The 24,414-nt window shown below is 39.8% G+C and overlaps 1 protein-coding gene across 2 annotated transcripts in view; it reads right to left on the bottom strand.

Moving 5' to 3' along the window:
- Window positions 1-540: 540 nt before the first annotated feature.
- Window positions 541-24,414, bottom strand: part of marchf3 (membrane associated ring-CH-type finger 3) — a 163,573-nt gene continuing 139,699 nt past the window's right edge. For both annotated transcript variants that reach the window (XM_062972135.1, XM_003216406.4), the window contains 2 exons: window positions 14,410-14,619; window positions 541-993 (listed from right to left, as the gene is read on the bottom strand). In XM_062972135.1, the coding sequence (XP_062828205.1) occupies window positions 835-993; window positions 14,410-14,619 (369 nt within the window). In that variant the 3' untranslated portion in view covers window positions 541-834. The remainder of the gene's footprint in view (window positions 994-14,409; window positions 14,620-24,414) is intronic.

Below are 24,414 nucleotides of genomic sequence, written 5' to 3'. Positions count from 1 at the left end.
AATACAGATGCAGGTGTAGTTTGCCCTGCCACAGATCACATTTGAGCATCCCTTGGATATACAAAGAACAAGGTGTGTGTGGATGTGTTACAGAGTTCAGGAACACTCCATGTTTTGGAACTTTCCTAATTTCAGAATCATGATGAGTAACAGTGCTGGCAGGCGGACTCTAGGAACTGTTGTCCAAAGAAATAATGTTTCCAAGCTCTGGGTGCTCCAAACCCATTTAGTTTTGAGTTGTGGTTAGCATGTCAAACAACATACTGATCGGAGTTCATTCTTGAGACAGTATTTGTCTAACGCTCTTTGCAACTGTCTTCCTGAGGTCTCCACAGAGAATTGTTCTCTCAGTTTTTACAGAAACCCACATGTCTCTTTGTTAAATTAAGTTTCTGTCCTCCCATCGCTTCTCTGAATATCATTCCGTATACCAATGCATTCCCCTATTGTTCCTAATTAACCATCTTTTGGGGTCTGGCCCAGGGAAATCGAAAATGAACTCGTTTTTGGACTTGTCGAAGAAATAAGGCAACAAAAGTGTTTTGCATTGTTTGTCATCATAGTTTAATACTTTTTAAACAACAATAAAAAAGGGTTGCATCTCTGGTGATGCAGCTATTACCATGGTATTAGAGGATTTCATACAGTATCTGCTAATTTTTAAACATGTTTGGCAGCTTAGCAAATATCATATGATTGCAGCATCCATGATTTCAATTGCAACAGTCACATCTTCTCTGCAAAAAGTCTCTCTTTCCAAATATGACACTAACAGGTTTGAGATGGAATCAGGACCCACATGCCGTTCGTGGCCACAGGGCAGGATTATCACCATTAAACGATTGTCTCTTTTGAGTTCCTTTTGACTGAATGGAGGCCCAGCAAGGATTGCTGGTTTGAAGGGATGCTGACAGACTTTGGGATGAGGAGGATCACTCTTTGATTGGTCCGACGCCATTCGTTGTATAATCTACAGTGGTACCTAAATGATACCTGCAAAAAGAGAAAAGGCAAAGATGAGGACTGAGTTGAAGAGGCAAAAATAGAGGTGGGAAATCTCTGAACCCAGGGCCAAAATCAACTGGAGCCTGTTTTTCCTACTTGATTTTTTCCAATGGCCACACTCTAAGATGATTTCCTAGACTGTGTACAAGTATCTTGCTTATTCCGTTTGTCCCCCCTAGAAGATCAAAATGCTCCAAAGGCTTACTTGCTGGCAGTGAGTTCTTGAAGCTAATATATGCTGCTATCTTTGGGTTCAATCCATTTGCCTTGCTAACCACTGGGATTTTGCTTCCAAGAACCCTTAAAAGCCCATCCTTGGGCTGAAAGATGCTATTCTCCTTACTTTGCACCAGGGATGGGAATCTTGTAGCCCTCTAGATGGTACCTGATTGCAATCCCCACCATTCTTCAACCCCTGTTATTGGGAATCACAGTCCCAACAACTCCTGGAGGGTTGCATGATTCTGATCTTGTTTTACAGGCTCTAGAAGAGGTGTGAGAACTGATTTTTGTGACTTCTTCCTATGCCATTGTGGTAATGTTTACAAGCCAGACGCTGCATTGGTGAGCCCATTTCATCTAATTATTGCTCAGCAATGATCAAGTGGAAAGGGACTGCCAACATAGTGCCAGAGCTTTTAAACAAGCAGAAGCAAGATGAATAAAGCTGTAGAAAACCAGCTCCTATACTGCAGTTGTTAAAAAAAACAAAAGCAAAACAGAGCTATGCAATGTATAAGCTCATGGTCGGGAAGCCAAAAGCTTTAGGTGGATTATTAGTTTGTGACATAGGCCGGTTCTATACAGTCTTTTTATACAGTGTAGAGTTGCATCTGTCTGTGTGTGTCCACACAATGTACACAGACTGATGTGAGTTAATCCAGGGTGCAGCTGTATTAAATAAAAACACAGGGGAAAGTCCAAATCCTGCTGCAGGATTTAGACTACCTCCTGTTTTTGGGAAGTACAGCTGGCCATCCTGGATTCCTATGCAGAATCCGGGATCAGTGTCCACAGCCATTGCTGTTTCCAACGCTCACTCCCACATCTACAAACACTGAAAAGCAGTACTTACCTGAGCAACAGCATGTTTTATTTTGTGGTCCCTGTACGGCATCTTGGGAGGGGCAGGAGGGGAACTCACTCCTCCCAAGCTGCTTTGCTCAGTCACATGGTAGGGACCAGGAAGAAAGCATGCCAGAACTCAAATAAATGTTATTTCACTGTTATTACAGTTTAAAAATATACAATAATTCCACCACAGAATGTATTCTATAGTAATGTTGGGTTTCTCTTGTACCAAGATGATGTGTCACATTATTCTTTAATGCTTATGTTTAATGGATAGTGATCAACATAGAAGCATTTTGCTATTTGTGAGGTATTATCCACCACCTTCAAGGACTCAGGTCTTTTTAAATGAAAAATCTTGTGAATGCAATCTAATAGCAGATGAGCTGTCAGGCCATACTTCTAGCTATTATGTTAATTCCATCACTTAAACATTGTGTTGCCAAAGACGGAGGCCAAATAGCAGTGCATTTAGTGCAGTGGACTTAGTGATGTGCACACCGCTAGGTCCACTTCTTTAAACAATCTTAAATAATGTCTGTTGTGCATGAAACTGGCATATTACAATATGCCAGATGATTTGCATGTTCCTGATGCCAATACACAAATCAGTTTCATCAGAAAATGGCACAACTGGGTCGTGGGGCCAGTGTCCTGCCCACAAAGGTGGTTGACAGCACCCCTGTCTGGCCATAATGTGGCTTCAAACTGGCATGTTTCCTGCTGGTTCGGGCCCACATTTTGTGCCTGTGTAGAAATGTCCATAGTAGGAGACTGGGGACAAAGCAGAACTTATCTTTGCCTCAGATAAGTTTATATTTATTTAATAAAGGGACTTACACCCAACCTTTTCACCTTTAAAAGGAAGGTAATCAAATATCATGAGGATCAATATGTTATCCAGCAATTGTGCAACAGAAATAAAATACAATGTATCAATACAAAAAGTAGTCATGAAAAACTAGGACCAGAAAAATGCCACTAAATAAAAACCCACCCTCAATTAAAACACAGAACTATATTTTGCTAACATTAGATATCAGGGGAGATAATTACTGTAATTCCTTTGAAATGTGGCATTCAAATCCCTGCTCAGCCTTTATGGAATTCAATAGAGGTGACTGATGAAACTGACTATATACGAAAACTTATTGTCACCTCCTACAACAGACATTTATATGACTCCATTTATATTCCAGATCTAAAGATATGAAGCTAGTGAGGAACGGTAAATAACTTTAATAAAGATTCTGCTTAGGTTCACCAAGACCGTTTTCTGATTACCAGTAAACTGATTTGTGTATTGGCATCAGGAAGATGCAAATCATCCAGCATATAGTAATCTGCCAGTTTCATGTATAACAGACATAATTTAAGATTGCTTAAAGAAGTGGGCTTAGTGCTGCGCATGTGTATGCACACCATTAAGTCCACTGCACTAAGTGCACTGCTACTTGGGCTCGGTCTCTGGCAGCACAATGTCCAGTGATGAAATTAACATAATAGCTAGAAGGTATGGCCTGACAGCTCATCTGTCATTAGATTGCATTCACAAGATTTTTCATTTAAAAAGACCTGAGTCCTTCAAGGTGGTAGATACTACCTCACAAACAGCAAAATGCTTCCATGTTGATCATTATCCATTAAACATAAGCATTAAGGAGTAATGTGACACATCATCTTGGTACAAGAAAAACTCAATATTAGTATAGAATACATTCTGTGGTGGAGTTATTGCAGCTTTCTAAATTGTAATAAGAGAAAACTAAGGGCTTTTTCTTACCTTTTAAAACCACCCAATCACTTCTCACTGATCAGCATGAAGATTAACTATGGCAATTTTAGCATCGCCATAAATGAGGGATCGTTTTGGAAGTATATCAGAGGAAGTAGATGCAGTCAAGCTCACGAAATGTACTTTTGGGGCTACAGCTCACAGTTTTACCTGTCAACATAACATTACTCTGCTAAAGTATCAGTAATAAGATGTTTCTTCCCATGGGGCATCCCACAGGCAGGTTAGTAGTAGGCGAGAAGGAGACTTCAGAGAAGTCAGTCACAGTGATGGGTAGAATCATAGAGTTGGAAACAACCTCATGGGCCATCTTGTCTAACCCACTGCCAAGAAGCAGGAAAATCACATTCAAATCACCCCTGACAGATGGCTGTGGTTCATGGGTTTGTGCTGATCCGTTAGCCATTGGGTGCTGCTCCCTGGTATGTTTCCAGGAAGGAGCAAAACAATTGTAGGTAATAGGCTAAAATATAGTATTGGTCTTTGGCACATTTGTAAAATATTATTACATTTAATCCGCATCAGATAGCTTGGAAAGCACTAATATGAGTGCCATTTTACCAGTGAACATCTTTTATCAGAATAGCACATATTCTAGTGATTCCTTAACCAGGTTTTGATCAAGTTCAGAGTAGCATCTGTAATGATTCAGAAATCTAGATATAGATGCTTCTAGAAAGGTCAGGCTGTTGTGAGTCTTCTAGACAGGCGTAAAGCAAGGCTTTTCCAGGAATAGCTGCATTGTTGAGCCATGCTCCAGCTGACTGTTTGTTTGCTTAAGACATTTTCACAGGATATCCTAGTTAAGCCTGACAGCTTGTTTACAATGGGTTCTTGCCTTCAGGCAATTTCCAAGTGATGTCAGCTACTGAATTTCAACAACCGCCAGGGCAGCTCAGCCTTAAATTTCACCAGACAAGTCTTCTCCCAGCAGTTGTGATATGGCTAAAAGTGTGAGGGAAATGGTTCACAAATAAAATGCAAAAATAGAGGCCCAACGATTTCTAAATCCCCTTCTGGGCTTGCTCAAGTTCATATGTTGAAAATGTACTTGTTAAGTTGATCTCCAACTTGGGATAAAATATTCTGCGAAACCCTTATTGAAGCCTAACTTAAATGCGGAGGCTGGATTTATCCTTCAACAGTTGTCTTAAAATAAAATGACAAAAACTGGAACCTTGGGATCCCGGAGCCTTCCTGCCCAGAACAGAAATGAGGTTTGTGTGCTGAACATGGAAACAACCATGAAATTCATACTAAAAGATAATATGTGGTCTCTTTCACAGACAGCTCCTATTTAGGAATGTTGGAAAATAGCTTCTTTGCCAATGTATGGAGTCTCTGTTCTGAAAATAGTTGATTCCGTCAAATTGTTACCAAGCCACAGATTGTGGAAAGTATCTTATGTCTCAATCAGTATAAGAGGCACTGTATCTTTGGGTGTGTGTGTAATACTAATTAATTGCCCTGAGATACATAATATCAGATATATCATCTAAATTATCACTTGTATCATCTCTGAACCACTCCCCACCCTTGTTTAGTATCAATTTCTCCTAGCATAAGTGTGACTATCCTTGGTGTAAATATTTCAAACATTGGCTCCTATCCTATTCAGTAATTATCAGGTTGTAAGTCTGCCTTAACATCACAATTACTGAACACGATGGCAGCCAGTGTTTAAAATATTTACACTGGGGCTAGTTCAGTCTGCCTTAGAACCAGTGTTATGAACTCTGGACTACAACTCAGTCTCACTCAGCCATGGAAACCTACAGGATGGCCTTGGGTGAGTCTCACACTTTCAGCCCCAGAAAACCCTATGATAGGGTCATCTTAGGATTTCTGTAAGTCAGAAATAAAGCACACAAAAATAATGAATCCTGCCTTACAACAATGCAATTTAGCATTATGGCCACTGCATAACAATGGCCAAAACTCCTTACAAATGCAGCATAGCCTCCCTTTTCAGCGGCATATCCTCCCACATAAACACAGTCTTTCTGATGTTGTTGGAGAACTGCAAGATGAATGGGGAGATATCTATCACCCAGGAAGGTACTTAACAGATATCTGTCACAATGCATCCAGCTACAGGAAGAGACCTGAATGCATCCCTGCTATTTTTCTACGCTGTGGCAACATTGAAATAGCTTTCTTGGGGGCTTCGCTGCTGAAAAGATAGCATCAGAAGACATTGCTGTGGAGACATAAATACATCTCCCTTTACAGGATTTTGGCTATAAGGTGAATAAAGTATTACTGATCAACTGCTTGGTTCCTGATTTGTTTACTTTTGTGTTTCATTGCTGATTTTATTGGTAATGGATGGCATTCTGTATGGGAGAGACAGCCTGTGGCCAGTATCAATTTGTACTCTCTTTTCCAGTATCAATTATCATTGAAAATTTGCTTTATGTAAGGATTTGGGGTTTGCTGTGGGGGTAGGGGAGAGAGATGGGATCCTGTACATTGATGAAGATTTGTTTATACTGCAGCCCATTCCTTTCTCCAAGAATAGCTTTTTAGTAGATTGAAATGGGAGCTAACACTCAGCAATTAAAAGACTGTAAAATTTAAAATAATAATAATAAAGGTCTAGATGTGGCTGGAAATGACATCAAGTCATTCCTAGTTTTGTTTTGGCCTGTTTTGAGGTTTTCCTACTTCACACACTACCTTGGGTGGCTTGGGGCAGAAACACATTTTTCAGTAGTCCTAAACCATTTTTGTGCAATTTGGAGTGAAAAACATATCTAAACTGGCAGGGGGCATTCAGAGGCTCCTATACACTGCATGCAGCTTGCAGGCTCTACATTTCCTACTCCAAGCCTGAAACAGGAATGTGGTGGCTTGCTTACATGTGTCCTGAGTTACAGATCAAGTGTGTGTATGTAAACTGGGGACCTGGACCTTTCCTCCATGCAAATCAATTCCTTTATGCTCTGACCCGGTTCACGGGATATGTGCATCCTTTGTTATGGGTTTATTCTGTAGGATTCAACCTCCATGGAAAGATGTGTGGCAATAATGCATGTTTAAGGATGTCCCTATCTGAATTCTGGCCAATATTCAAATAGTTGATTTGAATATTCAGCCAACCAGCAGACCCTTCTTTACTATGCTTGTAAGATAATACATCCTACCTAGGGTAGCCACATGTCCTGTCTGAAGGTATGTCCTCCTCGAGTGTAGTTCGAAACTAATAAAATGGAGCTCAACAGGAACAAATACAAGATACTCTACTTAGGAAGAAAAAATGAAATACAAAGATACAGAATGGGGGACGCCTGGCTTGACAGCAGTATGTGAGAAAAAGATCTTGGAGTCCTTGTAGACAACAAGTTAAACATGAGCCAATAATGTGATGCGGCAGCTAAAAAAACCAATGGGATTTTGGCCTGCATCAATAGGAGTATACTGTCTAGATCCAGGGAAGTCATGCTACTCCTCTCTTCCGCCTTGGTCAGACCACACCTGGAATACTGTGTTCAATTCTGGCCACTGCAATTTAAGGCAGATGTTGACAAGCTGGAATGTGTCCAGAGGGGGGCGACTAAAATGATCAAGGGTCTGGAGAACAAGTCCTAGGAAGAGCAGCTTAAAGAGCTGGGCATGTTTCACCTGCAGAAGAGAAGGCTGAGAGGAGACATGACAGCCATGTATAAATATATGGGGGGAAGTCATAGCCATGTATAAATATATGGGGGGAAGCTTGTTTTCTGCTCCCCTGGAGACTAGGACACGGAAAATGGCTTTAAACTACAGGAAAGGAGATTCCACCTGAACATTAGGAAGAACTTCCTCACTGAGAGCTGTTCGGCAGTGGAACTCTCTGCAGCGGAGTGTGGTGGAGGCTCCTTCTTTGGAGGCTTTTAAGAAGAGGCTAGATGGCCATCTGTCGGGAATGCTTTGAATGCAATTTTCCTACTTCTTGGCAGGGGGCTGGACTAGATGGCCCATGAGGTCTCTTCAAACTCTATGATTCTAAGTTAAGAGCTAAAATGGGGTGATATTGAAGCTGCACATTAAGAATTAGGGCCTGAAAGACACTTGGTCATAACCTTTACCCCTATGGCGAGGTATCCTGTATTTAAGAAATATTTCCAAATTTTGTATCTGGGGCTACACAAGCTGTATGTAAATGTGTGTTCTTTTTTGTTTCCCTGTTCATGGTGCACTCCCTTTTTTCTTAGCTCTGCGCAGATGGACACCCCTCATTCTAAACACTTCCATTGGCCATGTGTTGGACAGTTCCCAGCCAAACTTCTACTAAATCCGTATATTGGTCTTTTTAGCCACAACGTGTTCTCTTATGACATCACCCATTTTGTGTTCTAACAATTATGCATGTTCCCTATTAAACGGATCCCCTGCTGTTACACAATGAAAATGTGAAACCTCTCACTCCAGGTTTTATCTTTGTGTTCACGTGGCCTGCCCTTGTTTTACTGTTTTTTGATTTCTTGATGTAATGCCTATTATCATTTATTGTATTTTTAATGGTGCTATGTTATGTTGTTTTATATTTTGTTATATTGTATTGCTCTGGGCATGGCCCCATGTTAGCCGCCCCGAGTCCCCGTTGGGGAGATGGTGGCGGGATATAAATAAAGTTTTATTATTATATTATTATTATTATGAAACCTGTTCTACTACTGAGCTGGAGAGACACTGCCTCATTAACGTAGCCCCCTCCTGCTGGATTTAATAATAGAAAAAGAATGGAAGTAGATCTCCCACATGGCAGCCAAGACAAGCTACAGACTACAATGCAACTGATACTGTGATTTTAGTATAATGATTTATCTAGTGTTCATATTAGGCTTACCACCACAGTACAGGAATGTAAAACAGTGCTTAAAATATACAGCTTGTTGATCTTTGTCCCCCCCCCCCCCCCCATTTTTTTTTAAAGTTCTGAAAGTTGGAAATTATTTTAAGAAGGAGCCACAGCAGCGAATAGATGTTAGTATGTGTTATTCTGAATGCAAATTCATTGAGCAGCAAATATAAAAAGTATATAAAGGTGAAATTCATAACAGTTAAGCATTGCTTTACAGGGAAAAAAAATCTCCTGCATCACCTCAGTTCCCTTCTGGCATTTGAGAATTATAATTAAGATGAAAATTGGGAAGCATCTTGAATCCTGAGAGAGACTGGATAGAGCATATAGAGACAGCATCAGTCTAAGCTGACATTTACAACCCATCAAATGTAACTACGCAGCAAAGGAACACTGGCTGGATGGTATAAACAATAATATACTCCATGGCTGTTCAAGACAAAATACCTCTTTTTTTTAAAAGCTATTTTCTGGAAGAAAGATTTCAAGGAGATATCTTAGTTGGTCTGTTTCAGTTAAGGGTAGGTAGAGCAACGTGATTTATTTTAGCAGATACTTGTGTACTCATAAGCACGGATGGACTCAGTTGTACAACCACAGGTTTAACTGCCTTTAATATTGACTCCATCAGTACATCTGAGGAAGCAGATTGAAATCGGCAAAGGCTTACACTAAAATAATTCAGACTGGAAAGAAGAAACTAATATGCCATGCTGGTCATGTGGATGCTTATTGAGATTATAGGCAATGGCTTTCATCCAAACCCTGTGTTAAAAGGCTGTTCCCTCCCCCCAATCTGTATCCTGGAACTTCTTCAATCATGTTTGTTTCCCTCAACTACTGTCCCCTTCAAGAGGGGGAATGTACATTTCCATATAAATTATATGGTGCACCTGTATGTAGTACAGTGAGCACAATGCTGATGTGTATTTGCATTAGCTGCATGCAGAAATCTCACGTTCTGGGTTGGACCATGAACCTTCAAAATGAGATTGGCAAATTATCGGGCAAAAGGTATATTTCATGGGACAGATCGTTTTTCTTCCGACTCTTTCTCCCCAGAACTTTATCTCTTGAATTGCCTGAGCAATTAGTGACCTCCCTTGCCATTCTATATGGAGAAATGCTGTTGAAATGCTTATCAGTAAAGAGAATCAAGGAGAATACATTTCTGTTTGGGAGTTATCAGCAATCTAGCTGAGCAGCTAAGCTTTTGATATACTATCTGTTTTCACTCACAATACAACAACCTGCAACCCCATGTATCTACACTATAGTAATCAGTGCAGGCCATTGTGGGTGATAGTGAAAAGCAAAATAAGAAAAACTCCACAGTATGAGTATGAGGAAGGAAGATTGTTCAACTTGATCATTTCTAGCTTAGTTTTGAGTAACATTCTCAAGGCCAAATCAATCATGGACTATGGGTGAAATGCACCATTACACAAATTGACAGCTTTCTCCTTCTCTTCCTCCTTGCCCTCCTCTTGAAATCAGTTCTGAAAACCATTTTAGTTTGTTGCTACAGTGTAGGTAGGTAGGTAGATGAAAGTTTTCCCCTGACATTAAGTCTAGTCATGCCTGACTCGGGGAGTAGGTGCTCATCTCCATTTCTAAGCCAAGGAGCCAGCGTTGTCCGTAGACATCTCCAAGGTCAGGTGGCCGGCATGACTGCATGGAGCACTGTTACCTTCCTGCGGGAGAGGTACTTATTGACCTACTCACACTTACATGTTTTCAAGCTGCTAGATTGGCGGAAACTGGGGCTAACAGCGGGAACTCACCCCACTACCCAGATTCGAACTACCAACCTTTCGGTCAGCAAGTTCAGCAGCTCAGCAGTTTAATCCGCTGCGCCACTGAGGGCTCCTGTTACTGTGTACTTTCCAGTTATTTCCATCTTAGGATGACCCTAAAGGGAACTTGTTATGGAGTTTAATACCACTTTAACTGCCATGGCTCAATGCTATGGAATCCTTGGATTTGTAATTTTACAAGGTCTGAAGTCTCTCTGCCATATAGTGCTAATTCCTCACCAAACTGCAACTCCCAGGAGTGCTGGGAGTTGTAATTTGGTTAGGCACCAATGCTATTTATGTCATGGTGATTGAAGTGGTGACAAACTGCATTAATTCAATAGTGTAGATGCATATTGAATCAGCTCAAAGAAAAGGCTATGAAGGTTTCTACACTGGCACAAATTGGTAGAGAGATCAAGCAATTTCAGATTCCTTACAGAGACATGAAAGGAAATTATCAGTCACCCAACAATTTATTCTGAGCATTACGAATTCCAGTCAAAGAAACTGTACTCAGTCAGCCTAAAATGAAATGCTTTAGTCTAGGCAGACACTGTACAGCTGACAGACACTGATTCCTTTTTGCTAGTTTGGAAGATTGATTTTATTAACTTGGTCTTGCAGTAAATGCCAAAGGAAAAAAAGATGCATTTTTGAAAAACCAGAGAACAAGAGTTTTGAAAAGCAGAGAAGCGAGAGCACAGAAGAACAAATATGCACTTGAGAAATTTTGTTCATTTCAGTTCTTAATTGGAGACAGCAAAAAAGCTACCATGGGCTCTTTGTGAAATACTGACAGATAAAATATTATTTGGGACAAAAGCAAAACATTTCTTCAACTATTTTTGTTCGCTGAGTTGGATGAGGTTGCATATGGCAAGTTTCATCAGAAGGCTGTGTGCTTCTTCAAAGGCTAGCACATACAAAAACAATTTAAATAGGAAACAGACAAGTATTAGTAGAAAACATAGGCAAAGTTATGGAAGGGTAAAGAGACAGCGTGCAAAGACAATATTGCAAGAATGACTACCAGGAGTAGCAGCCTTCATGACACAACCTTATACATAGCTACTCAGAAGTAAATCCCATTGACCTTTACAGTGATTACTCCTATATAAGTGAATTTAGCAGGGTAATTATGTCTGGTGTGTGACATAACATAGCAGATTATTTGAGAGGGAGTAATAAATAAGAAATGTATAAAAGGGAAACAAAAATGGATCACCATTCCTTGCTGGATCATACTCCAGAGGAGTAACAAGCAAATTCTCTTTTGAAACTTAAAAGTATCTTTTTTACTGTAGAGTGATACCTACTACAGCAGGCAAATAAAGTGAACTCATTTGTCAGGAACCAAAATCACACTGATGTGTGTTAAAGATAATAGAATGCAAGTGTCACAGCTACAGACTGTAGCACTGGATTCCTTTCACTGCAAGAAAGAGGCTCGCTGTTACTTTGCGCCCACTTTTTATTATGTCAACTGCAGGAACATCTCTTTATATTGGTCAGTTGAGGATAACACCGTCCCCATCTGATGAAGTGGACTCTTGCTGGGAAGCTTGCATCACAACAATTCTGTTTGTTTTCTATTTGCCTAGCCAAACTGGCAAGGCTGCCTGGACAATTCTGAGAGTGATGGTCCCAAAAGGTTGCATTTCCAAGAAAACATTAGTATCTATAGCAATGTCTTTTAAGGAAGAGGAGGAGCAATCATATAATTTGTATAGTTAGTTATCCCCATCCTTCAAGGATGAATAATCATATAATTTGCATAGTTAGTCATCCTCATCCTTCAACAGCACTGGAAGAACCAATTCCTTTTCTTCTTGCAGCCCACATTCCACATTTGCTTTGGAGGATTGTAAGATTCTTCAGAACATATTGTGTGTATAAGTGTGTGTGTCTTATGCCTTAGTGGGACTGACATAAAGGGAAAAGTCCTATTGTTAGTGTGAATGGCGGTATACTCGTGTGATGTCCAATAAAGTCTTCTGTATTATTTTCCTTTCCTATCTGTGAACTACAAATGGACTGAGAAAGTGTACATATAATTTACTATATATACTCCTATATTAGTCTCAAAATATTAGTCAAAACTTCAACCCACAAAACCTAGGTCAACTTATCCATGGGTCAATGTGAGTACTTTATGTTAACTCTCATCAAAACTAGAGCCCTCCCCTTTCTGAGTGGAGTGATGAAAGGCAAAAGCTTAGTCTGCCCAAGAAAAACCTAAAAGATGCACCAACCTCCTCTGCTTTTTCCACGATAACACTTCTGGTCATTTTTGAATGCCTGGGTGGGAAAATGGTGGTGGTTCAGAGTGGCTCTCTATGTGGATGACACTCAACTTATCCATAGGTTATATCAAAATCCATAATTTTGGCTCAAAAATCTTGACTTATACATAGGCTCGAGTATATATGCTAATGCTATGATTCAATATTAGCATTCACATAACAGACAGGTAGCAGATGTGTAACTGAAATGCAGCTTTTAATTTTCCATGAAAGCATCCCTGTAGCAATTTGCTGAAGGACCCTCTCTTCTCTGCAAACCAAGGCACATAAGTAAGATGCAGCATTCAGTGCAATTCCTTCACAGCAGAGTGGAAATCAAGAAAGCCAATGAGACAAATTCAAGTATTGTATTTTAAGAAGCTGCTAACCCTTTTCTCGGATTTAAAAGCTAGTGACATAAGCAACAGATGTCTGGATTTGGAAAACAGGTTGTATTCAAAAATGTGTTAAAACACAAGCGTACGTAGCAAAACACTCGTTTTAGCACTGTAACAATATTATGTTTGTCTAACCTATCTTCCCCTCCTACTGTGTTAAACTAACCATTTCAGACTTGTTATTATTGAACTACATCGAGCCTTGGAAAAATGTTATCTTTTTGTCACCTCATATCAAAGGAAAGAACAGTTCAGATCTCTCCCACTGTAGTTTGTACGAAGCATTCCAGGTTGTTCCTGCATAATGTCAACAGAAGACTTATTTAGAAATGATGAAAAAATCTTTAGAGCTTCGAGTCCTGAGGCAATTTCAGTTCTCATGAACAATTCACATCAGGATGAGAAAGCAGGCTTGACTTGAGCACGTTGCTTTCCTGTATCTCTCCAACTGAGGGACAAAAAAAGAATCCCAGGCTGGAGCAGGATTCTAGCGCTTTTATTTTTGCTCTGCATTCTATTGATATGAAAAAGGATCATACTGTCATGCTCTCATCTGGTTGCACAGATTAGAGATTGACATGTGCTTCTGCTCAGCCATAAATCTGCCCATTTCCCCAGGTGTTGGAGTCAGTTTTTCACATCTTTCTCTTCATTTACACCATCCACAGTTGTTGTCTTGCTTTTTAGGCCTTTTCCTGGGGTTATCTGAGGCACTGATTCAGAAAATTGTATCACATAGACTGCATCAGCTCTAGTTTTTTAGATATGGATTTCCTATGAGTGAGTAGATGAAGAATGGTAGACAGCGTATGTTCTATATCTTAAAAACTAGAGCTGATAGGGCAGGCATGGACAAACTTTGACCCTCCAGGTGTTTTGGACTCCAACTCCCACAATTTCCAACAGCCGACTGACCAAAGTCCACCTGGACGGCCAAAGTTTGCCCATGCCTATGATGGGGGAAACTGGTGCCATTTTTGGAATCAGCAGGCCTAATAAAAACAAGTCTAACATTTGAGGCACAAAAATGTGTGTTGGCCAGTGTAATCAATATTTCCTGTTTGTGCAAGATATAGGATGGAGTGGTTTCTCATTTAAGTTCGATTGTCTTTTGCTAGAACACAGTTGCAAGGGGATCACTAAATACTTCACGACAAAATTAAAAACCATCCCTCTCCAGGCTAAAGGAAAGTTAAAGCAAAAGAGTACTTACTAGTGTCCAAAAGAGGTAAATTGTGAAGAGTGCGACAGTGAGTGCAATGAGGCCGACGGCTTCTAGCCTACTACTAAAGTGCAGGTGGTCCACTGCTCCCCGCAGACACAACCAGCCAGAGATGGTAGCCAATGGAGTTATAAACAAGAAGCACACCATGTCCCCAAACAGAGTCCGTTTCTCGTGCTGCGGTCCAGGATTTCTTAGCCACTGCAGAAAGAATTAACACATAATTAAGTCTCAGTCGAAGAAGCGGATTTCAATTGACTTTAATTTCCTTAAAAGTCCAAATTTGCAATGCTTTGTTTTCTATTGCCTGATTTGTATAATGGATGATGTAATGAGCAAAAATCAGGGGCCCATTCACGCTATAGAATTATAGTGCTATTATTCTACTTTAACTACCATGGATTTGCCCTACAAAATCCTTAGGCTGGCCATTTCCATTTGGAATTCTCAGCAAGAAAGGCCAAGCCCTACATTATCAGTCCCAATATAGGAACCATTGTAGTTAAAGTGGAATAATAGCACAATAATTATTTTGTATGAATGGATCCCAGGTCATTGTAAAAAAAAGAGAGATAACTTTAGATGCTTCTTAATCTGAAATGTCACATTCCATGACTTTGATATTCATATTAACAGAAAGTATCTCCAGTTCGTTTTTTCTCAGCATCTGTAGTGCAATAGTTCCAAACAAGTGCAATTTTTTTAAATTTAAAAAATGGCATTAAATAAAATGCAAAGCACATAAGAAAATGCACATATGGTAAAGTATGTAAAATACTATTTTTATTTTTTATAATTATTATTTCTTCTATCCTGCCTTTCCCCCAGATTGGGAGTGAAACCAGTATACAGTATATTTAAAACAACATTGCCAAAAAATCCATAAGATACAAAAGTTAAAACACAATTAACAATAAAAAATTAAACCAGATTAAAACGTGCATCATTAAAATATACACATATCAATACAACAATTGGCAATATTCAGTGCATTGTGTAGTACAGGCCTTACATAGTCACTCATCAAATGCCTGTTGAAATAGAAAAGTCTTTACTTGCCTACAAAGAGAAAGTAGGGAAGGTTCTGCAAAGTACTGTACAAGTCGTCTGCAGTCGTTCCCCATCTGAACATACTGGTACATATTTTGTAAAATACCTTTTACTGGCAATTTTTGCAAATTCAAGGAAAAATGGAATAATTTGTAGGTAAATGGATTTGTTACTGTAACTAAAGGTTATAAACATAGCAAATCATAATACACATAAAAATATTAAATCTATAAAATGTATAGAGCCGTGAGAGGCTGAATAAAGGTACAGATTAGGTATTTTTTTCACATTTCTGCAATCTGACAGATCTGAGAAAGAAAGGAAGGAGAATGAGAAAAAAACCTCTCAAAGCTGTTAGAGATGATGTTAAATTTGGTACTAGCTTTAAAAGACATACCCAAAATATATTAGAAAAGTCCAGATTACAATGGAGGTTTGAATTTACAATGACAGGGCCCATTTCACATAACCATGAAACCATGGCAGTTCATGTGAAATAGCAGTGCTATCATTTGGTAATGTGAATGTGCCCTAGGGTGCAACTACATTGTAAAATTAATACAACTGGACACCATGTTAATTATCGTGACTTAATGCTGTGGAATTACGGGAGTTGTAGCTTTACAAGGTCTTTAGTCTTCTCTGTCAAATAGTACTGGCGTCTGAACAACCGTCAGTTTGCTGGATTCCACAGCTTTGAGCTGGCCACCCCGTCTTTTAGGGACCTTTCACATGTCACAATTATATAAGTATAATTCTGCTTTGATCATCATAATTCCATCCCATGGAATGATGGGATCTGAAGTTTAAGGAGAGGGTACTTAAAATTTTCTGCGAGAGAGCTATAGTGCTTCAACTGACTACAAAACCCATGGTTCCACTGAGTGTTGCCATAGTAGATAAAGTGGGATCATGCTGCTATAATTGGCTAGTAGTCGTATTAAATGATATATTAAATTGGCCATCACAGTTGATATATATGGAGAAGCAGCAACTAGCATTGCCTTACTATAAAGGAGTAGGACAAAGTTGCCTTCTATCTTTTCCAGATTGTAATTTGCAGCCAAAAGGCCAACTCGGTATCTCAAAGTATAGTTCACAACAAATGAGAGAAGGCAAGGCTGCAATTTAGTTTCCTAACCCAAGGGACTTTTCCTGGGTGGCTGAAGTGCTAAAAGTATAATATGAAGCCAATAATAAATCACAGCAGCTTTAACAGAAGTTGAAGTTAGGAGAGGAAAGGGCACAATGTAAGAAAAAAAAGAAGAGTGAGGATGTCACCAAGTGCAAACAAAATCAGAAAGAAGAGCCAGAAAATAAAGGCTTCAACTCCTGGAAATGTACTAAGCAGGGCATTCTCTTACCTAGGCTTGCATCCAGATTTAGCCATGCTCCGTAGACTCGCATTATGTATTGATTCAGTGGGGAATAGTGGTTTGAGTGTTTAAATAGGGCTTTGGGAGACCTGAGTTCAAACCTCTGGCCACGAAAATCCACTGGGTGATCTTGGCCAAGTCACTCTTTCAGTCTCAAAGGAAGATAACAGCAAGCTCCCTCTGAACAAATCTTGCTAAGAAAATCTCTGTAAAACAGCACCTTAGGGAGGTATCACACAAGGCAGGTAAATCATAATTAGAGCAGGATAATATTCTCTCGGGCTAGTACTTATCACATGACGTCATTCCTCTTCTGATGTTCTTCTGTGGGAGGCTGTTTGGAAAGTGCTCTTTTTACACACACAAAATATCTGTTAAAGACCTCCTTTTGTAAAAGAAACACTTTCCAATAACCTCCTGCTGAGAGAGTTACAGGAGAGGAATAATGTCATTTGGTAAGGTCCCATTGTTATGCTGGTGTAATTGCGATTTACCTGCCTTGTGCAATAAGGTTGCCAGAGTTGCCGTAGTCAGAAATGACTCGGATGTACACAACCAAAATAGTGACACAGAAACTAAGGTAGTCATACCTAAGGTAGTCATGATGGCTAAATGTCCCATATGGCTGGATTTGGTTCAAATTCAATACAGTAATTCTAAAATATATAGGGAATGTTGGACTCTCCAGACCTTTTTGACTTTATATATGGCATGGGCAAACTTTGGCCCTCCAGGTGTTTTGGACTCCAACTCCCACAATTCCTGAATGAATTGTGGAAATTGAAGTCCAAAACACCTGGAGGGCCAAAGTTTGCTCATGCCTGCTTTATACTCTCTCTCTCTCTCTCTCTCTCTCTCTCTCTCTCTCTCTCTCTCTCCCCCCCCCCAACTTCCTTTTTCTAATGCAGATTATTAACATGAACACAACTTCTAAGAGAAATGAGTTATTAAACATAGGTTCATGAACCAAGTATGAAGTAGAAAGGAATGATCAAATACAATGTTTAGCAAGTCTCGCAAATGTTGATTCTTTAGTTTTATACCTATTTTATATGCTTATATATCTGGGGTCACAAAAAAATTCTCAGATGGAGTAGGGTTGCAAGTGGGAAAAGTTTAAGAAACCTTGCCATAAAAGACCCAGGTTCCTATCTGATATTAGAAGCAAAGCAGGATCAGCCCTGGGTAGTACTTGTATGGGAGACTTCCAAGAAATACCCGGTGCTGCTTGACTGTATTTTAGAGGAAAGAACTGGCAATCCAGTTTTGAATATTTCTTGCCTAAGTAAAAAATAACCTATGAAATTCCTGCAGTCTCCACAAGTCAGCTGGCCATGGGAAGACACATAAACACACAGCCAGATTTATGGATCTATGCCTTTTCTTTTAACATGCTGGACAGTTGGTGAGGTAAGCTAATCTGTTTTCCCTATTCTCCCTGTTCTGCTGTCAACATATGCTCAGTAAGACTGGATCTACACTGCCATATAATCCAGTATCTGATCCCATATTGTCTGCTTTGAACTAGATTATATGAGTCTACACTGCCATATAACCCAGTTCAAAGCAAATAATCTGGGATCAAATACTGAATTATATGGCAATGTAGATGGGGATAACAACAACAACAACAACAACAACAATAATAATAATAATAAACTTTATTTTTGTACCCCGCCTCCATCTCCCCAAAGGGACTCGGGGCGGAATGCATATGGCACAAGGTGCCTAAAACAACGCATAAAATAAGCACACAGTACAATACAAACTAAAACCGCTAGTATATAAAACAACCATTTGAATTCAGAACAGCACCAATAACCTAAAGTGTCATCTGTCATAAAAACATGGCCTAAGAGAGTCTGGAGGCAGCTTATCTTGCCTATTATGAGGTAGACTAGATCAAAATCCCATCCGTTCCCCTCCTCAAACTTTATTACATTGTTTATTGCACCCCACCACTGTTTTTCTAGAACCCCTCTTCACCATCTTCTCAATGTTGATCCTGCTCAAAAACCTCTAAATAGACAGAGGAAAAGAAGGAAAATGGGTGGCTGGGTGGGCATAAAATATTAATTGAGAGATCTGAAAAAATCAAGAAATACAGTATGGGTTCCATAAGGGTGAGTTCCCTCACCCATCTTTGCTCAAGACTGGATGTTTCAGGCACTGAATAATTCTGGGTGTACATTTAGAGTATATTTTTTGAAGATCAATTCAAGTATTAACATTACCAGCAAAAGTACTTTAAAATGCCACTTTTTAAACTAACGTCAGAGTACAAAAACAATGGCTAAACGTTTAAATTTCCTTGCACATCACTTGTTCCTGTCACCGCAAGGTTAGTTAAACATTTTGGCAAGCCAGTTGAGAAGATGACATTTAAAACAAAAACAGGGCAGCCTATTATATTACATTCAACTAGAACTCTTATACAGACCTCAAGCATTTTATACAAGGTTGAAGGGTTCTGTTGTGAGATTTATCTGATTTCCTTAGAAAATACCGCTGAGGATAGCAGCTGGATGAGGCTGTTGTTGCAGTCCCCAATTACAATTGTGTTTCTTCAAGACATGATTGATTGCAACCTACACCTTGTTCAATTTCCATGAATCCTTGTAATGAGAAACTGTAAGACAACTGAGAGGAAGTAAAAGTGCACTGTGGAAAAAAGGGGGGAATAAATGCTTATTTCAAAGGTGACTGTCAAAGAATTGGAGGAAAAGTATTTGCTCAAAAGGTGACCCACAGGACTAAATAATAAGCATCTGGGATTTTCATTGATTGCTGTGGGAAGTGCAAGGTGCATAGTATGAGCTGAAGGCATGGGGAACCTTTATCACTACAAAACAAAGTTGGCATTGCTTTCCTTGACCCCTTGCTTTGAAGGGCGGGTCTACATTGATCACTTATCGTGGGGACTCTGGGAACAATCTGGGATGGTTTGGACCGCAGAAGCAGGAGGGAATCCTGGATGTCCAGTGGCACTGAATTCGGTTTAGCATTGCCAGAGAGCCATCCTTCTGTCTCCTCCATTCTTATCCTTGCAGTGGCCAGAAGCACTCCCAACTGCTTACATGGGCCCAGAGTCTCAGTTTGCTCCGGATTCTGGTGGAGAATTCAGAACAACCCGTGCCTTTGGTTAGATGGTTCAAGGCTACATTAAGCAGCTTTGGCCTATGTTAACTTAGATTACCTCAATGTGTTGATTTGCTATCATGGAGCTGATTCAACAGTCCATCACACTGATGGTCAATGTAGATATGCTCTCAATCTCCTTTATTCAGATAAAGTCCCACACATCGCCTTTGCTCAGTCCATCCCTTTATGCATAAAAAAGATTTGTGGTAGAAATGCATTCTGAGCCTGGGCACTACGAAGACAGGCAGCTGCATTACACTGATCAGATCACTGATCCATCGTACCTAGAGATGCCAGAGGAAGAAAGGAAAAATTGTCCTTTATCTTTAATGGTTGTACAGAAGAGGCAATTTCAACAGGTGTTACTTGTCATGCAAGCCATACATGTTGAAATTCCCGCATCTATGCAACCATTAAAGGTACAAGAACCCTGTCCCTTTTATGATCCTAATCTTACATATTACTGAACTATGATGGAGGGCCCTTCCAGATAGGACAGAAACCTGGGAGGAAGCGGATTATTTTAACCCACTTTCTTCTGGGTTTCTGTCCCCACCCCCAACCCAAACCCCAGGCTTTCCCTTGAGACAATGGTTCTCAACCTGTGGGTCCCCAGGGTCCCCAGATGTTTTGGCCTGCAACTCCCAGAAATCCCAGCCAGTTTACCAGCTGTTAGGATTTCTGGGATTGAAGACAAAAACATCTGGGGACCCACAGGTTGAGAACCACTGCCTTGAGGGGTGGCTAGATGCCATCCCGAGTCAACCAAAGGTTGACCTGGAATGGCATCCAGCTTCCCCCCCCCCTTTATTCACTGGAGGGTCCCCTCTTCAGAGTAATCCTGATGCCGCAGTGATTGGGGCGGGGGAGGAAGAAAGCAGTCCTGGGATTCAATATTCCAGGTCCAGAACCTGCAAAGATCTGGACCAATCTTTGCAGGTGTCAAATTAATGCAAAGTAAACTGGGAAATTCCAGTTTACCTGAGGCATCATTGGGACACCTCATGTAAACCCATTATCTATAATGAGTTATTGGGTCTGTGTAGAAGGTCCCTGATAGTGGTTCTACAAAAGTTTCAAGCATGATCTTTCCCTTCACCTTACCCTTTCTTAACGCTGGTATTCTCTGGTGGGCTTCCATCCAAGTACTTCTTCAAGGCCCTTTCACATTATACAATTGTAGCACTTTGATTCTAGTTTAACTATGATGGCTGCATCCTATGGAATCCTGGGTTTTGTTAGTTTTCTTAGTCAGCTCTCTCTTTGTTAGTTTTCTGGGATTCCACAGTTTAGAATTTTGGCAATTAAAGTGGTATTAAAGTGATACAAATAGACGGTGTAAAAGAATCTCATCCATCCTTGCTTAGTTTAATGAAATCAGATGAAAACAGACATGGTTATTTTCCCCTGTCTGAACCAGAGGATTCCATGTTTAATTGCTTTTGAAGCATGTTATTAAAATACTTAGTTTGGCTCCACATATGGATACAGGTATTTCTCTGGGTACAGCTATCTAGGGCCACTTCTACACTGCCATATAATCCAGAGCATACACTCAGGGTAACCTGGTAGAAACATGCTTGTCTCAGAATACAGATGTCCTGGATTACAGATCCCAAAATCACACACTCGTACCATGCTCTTTGGGGGATCCTGGGAGATATAGTCCAAAAGGGAAGCCTTTTCAAAATCTGGCCTGGGAAGAGTTTCCCTGCCTTTGGGTCCTTCCACACAGCCATATAACCCAGAATATCAAGGCAGATAATCCACAATTCAATGTGGATTTTATACAGCCGTGTTTGAATGCATAGTTTTGTACCTTTCTGGTTTAGTGCAAAAAAGAATTGGAAACAATCTCTTCCTTTTTCATTGTTTTAATTTTGCAAAGCCAACACAAATGAACACTGAATGCCTCTAAAAGGAAAGGCCACTATTTTTATACAACCCCTCTTCAGAAGCAGAACCAAATGTCAAGCAATCATTTGCCTTAGGTGGATTAAATGGCACCCTTGACCTTCTTTGGATGAGCAATTAGCATATAGTCAAACAATTTCACAAGACTCTGCACATATTCAAGTTAGCCTGAAGATCTAACTTGTAATTTCCAGCACTCCATCATTAAATTCCCCAGAGGATTTTAAATTCATCAAGTATTAAAGGAGGCATGGGCGGGATCCACCATTAGAGCAGGAGTACTTGATCTGAAGTCAATCATCAATCCAATACGAAGTACACAGAGTCAAACATAAATTCTAACATTTTTAATGAGACTTGCTTCCAGATATATATGCAGAGGCCTGCAGATTTACCTGGCTTGGTTCTAAGAATTTTATTCAGAAATATTACTAAGTTTAACCAGACTTTCTTTCCAAATAAGTATGCATTCAAATATTTGAACAAATGAAAATAAGTCTTATCATAGAATTAAGTGGATTTTTGTGCCTTTAATCGTATGAAGGCCCCTTCCACACAGCTGTATAAAATTCACATTGAACTGGATTATATGGCAGAGTGGGCTCAGATAATCCAGTTCAAAGTAGATATTGTGGATTATCTACCTTGATATTCTGGGTTATATGGCTGTGTGGAAGGGCCCGAAAACAGGGAGACCCTAGCCCAGAGTTTGAAAAAGCTTCCCTTTTGGATTACAACTCCCAATATCATTCTTGAGACAGTTGCATGTATGCTTCCATAAGGAGTAAAAGATACTAAACTTTAGGAAATTTCTTGAGAAAATATATACAGGCAGTCCCTTAGTCACAAACACCTGACTTACAAATGACTCCTAGCTGAGACTGGGGATGCGACAACAGTAAGTGAAAAAAATCTACCCCTAGGGAGGGAAATTCACGCCTGTAAGACTTATCACATCACCAAGCCTTGTTTCCATAAGTCAAATTTTCAAAATCCAATGATCACAGAGACAGAAAGTGAGGTGAAATCTTCTGAACTGGAGCAGACAGCAAAACAAACACCATAGGGGTGTTAGCCCTTTCCTATCCTATCCAAAGCCCCCCCTCTCCCTCCCTCTCCTCTTTCTCTCTCTCCCCCCCCCCTCTCAGATGAAGTTGCACTTTAAAGTGTTCCTGTTCCGACTTACATACAAATTCAGCTTAAGAGCAAATTTATAGAAGCTATCCTGGACTGCCTGTACTCTGGTTTTCAATCCCTCTTAAAATTCAACCAAGTTTAAAGCAAAGGGCAGCAAAAGATTTAAGTAATATATATATATTTTAATTACCAATGGGAAATTAGTGGACAGACAGAGGATGAAAAGAATTCTGAGCCCAGGATTTCCACACTTTTGGTTATCCCCAAATGTATTCATTTCAGAAGTACAATTTGATGTGAGATGTCATTGTGTTGTTTTCATTGTTAAAATATCTGTGATTAAAAAATCTTATTGACACTGTAAATCACACAGAGATCCGTCAGCAAATCCACACCTCCCTTCTGCCACATTTGGTTAGTCTCAAACTAAAATACATATAGTCAATTGTAAAGAAACATATGGGAGACATAAACAGTCTATATAAGGAGAAGGTTATATAGGACATGGGCAAGCAGCATCAGCAACAAAAACAGCAGTGTACGCTACTGGGGTTCTAAAAGGTCACAGCATTAGATTCAGCTGCTGTTAAGAAGAAGAAAAAATCCACATCCCCTAATCAATAGTCAGGCTTTATCTTAAACTGGCTTACTTCATCATATGCAAGACGATCCTTAAGAGGAAAGCTGCTTTTGTGAATGTGAAGCAAGACTGAAGCTAGCAAGGACAGCTGCCAGGAAAAAATATGGACACAAAGCCGAGGATTTTTGGAAAAATTGAAATGGTAGTTAATTGGTTAAGTATGTGCTTATTAATCTGGGCTGTCAAGCTTTTTTATGAGGATAAGGAGCCAAAGTGTTTAATGGGCATATATTAGAATTCATGGGAGGGCAAGGGAAGGAAACAGTGAGGCAAGCTAAGAACCTAACAGATGGATATAACTGTTCATGGCTGGATAGTTAGGATTAAACTTTGGTTCAAGCATGTATTTCTTCTGTTACCATTCATCTGCAGACATAAGGAAAGGGTCTCTTATCACTTCCTCTCTAAATACTTAGATAACTTCATAATTATAATTCACAATTCTGCAGACATCTTTCTATCTAGAAATGTGTTGCTTACTGATGCTATATATTTCACTACCAATTTCTATGATGGATCTCTAGACTCGGCACAAGCTCTTTGAACCAATTATCAAACAAATCTACAAAACAAAACGGGTTTTCACCTATTCCTAATAATGGGGATAATAAGTAACAGCTTTGACAGTTCAACCTGTTAAAACTTAAAAATTCAGGTAGATTTCATTCATTTTGCAAGCAGACCTAAAAACAAAACAACTTGATTTAAGTGGCATTGGGACTGGCACACACTGCATGT

Source organism: Anolis carolinensis, chromosome 2 (genome assembly GCF_035594765.1).
Source record: "Anolis carolinensis isolate JA03-04 chromosome 2, rAnoCar3.1.pri, whole genome shotgun sequence".
Taxonomy (NCBI): domain Eukaryota; kingdom Metazoa; phylum Chordata; class Lepidosauria; order Squamata; family Dactyloidae; genus Anolis; species Anolis carolinensis.
This window is presented reverse-complemented; position numbering and strand designations above follow the sequence as displayed.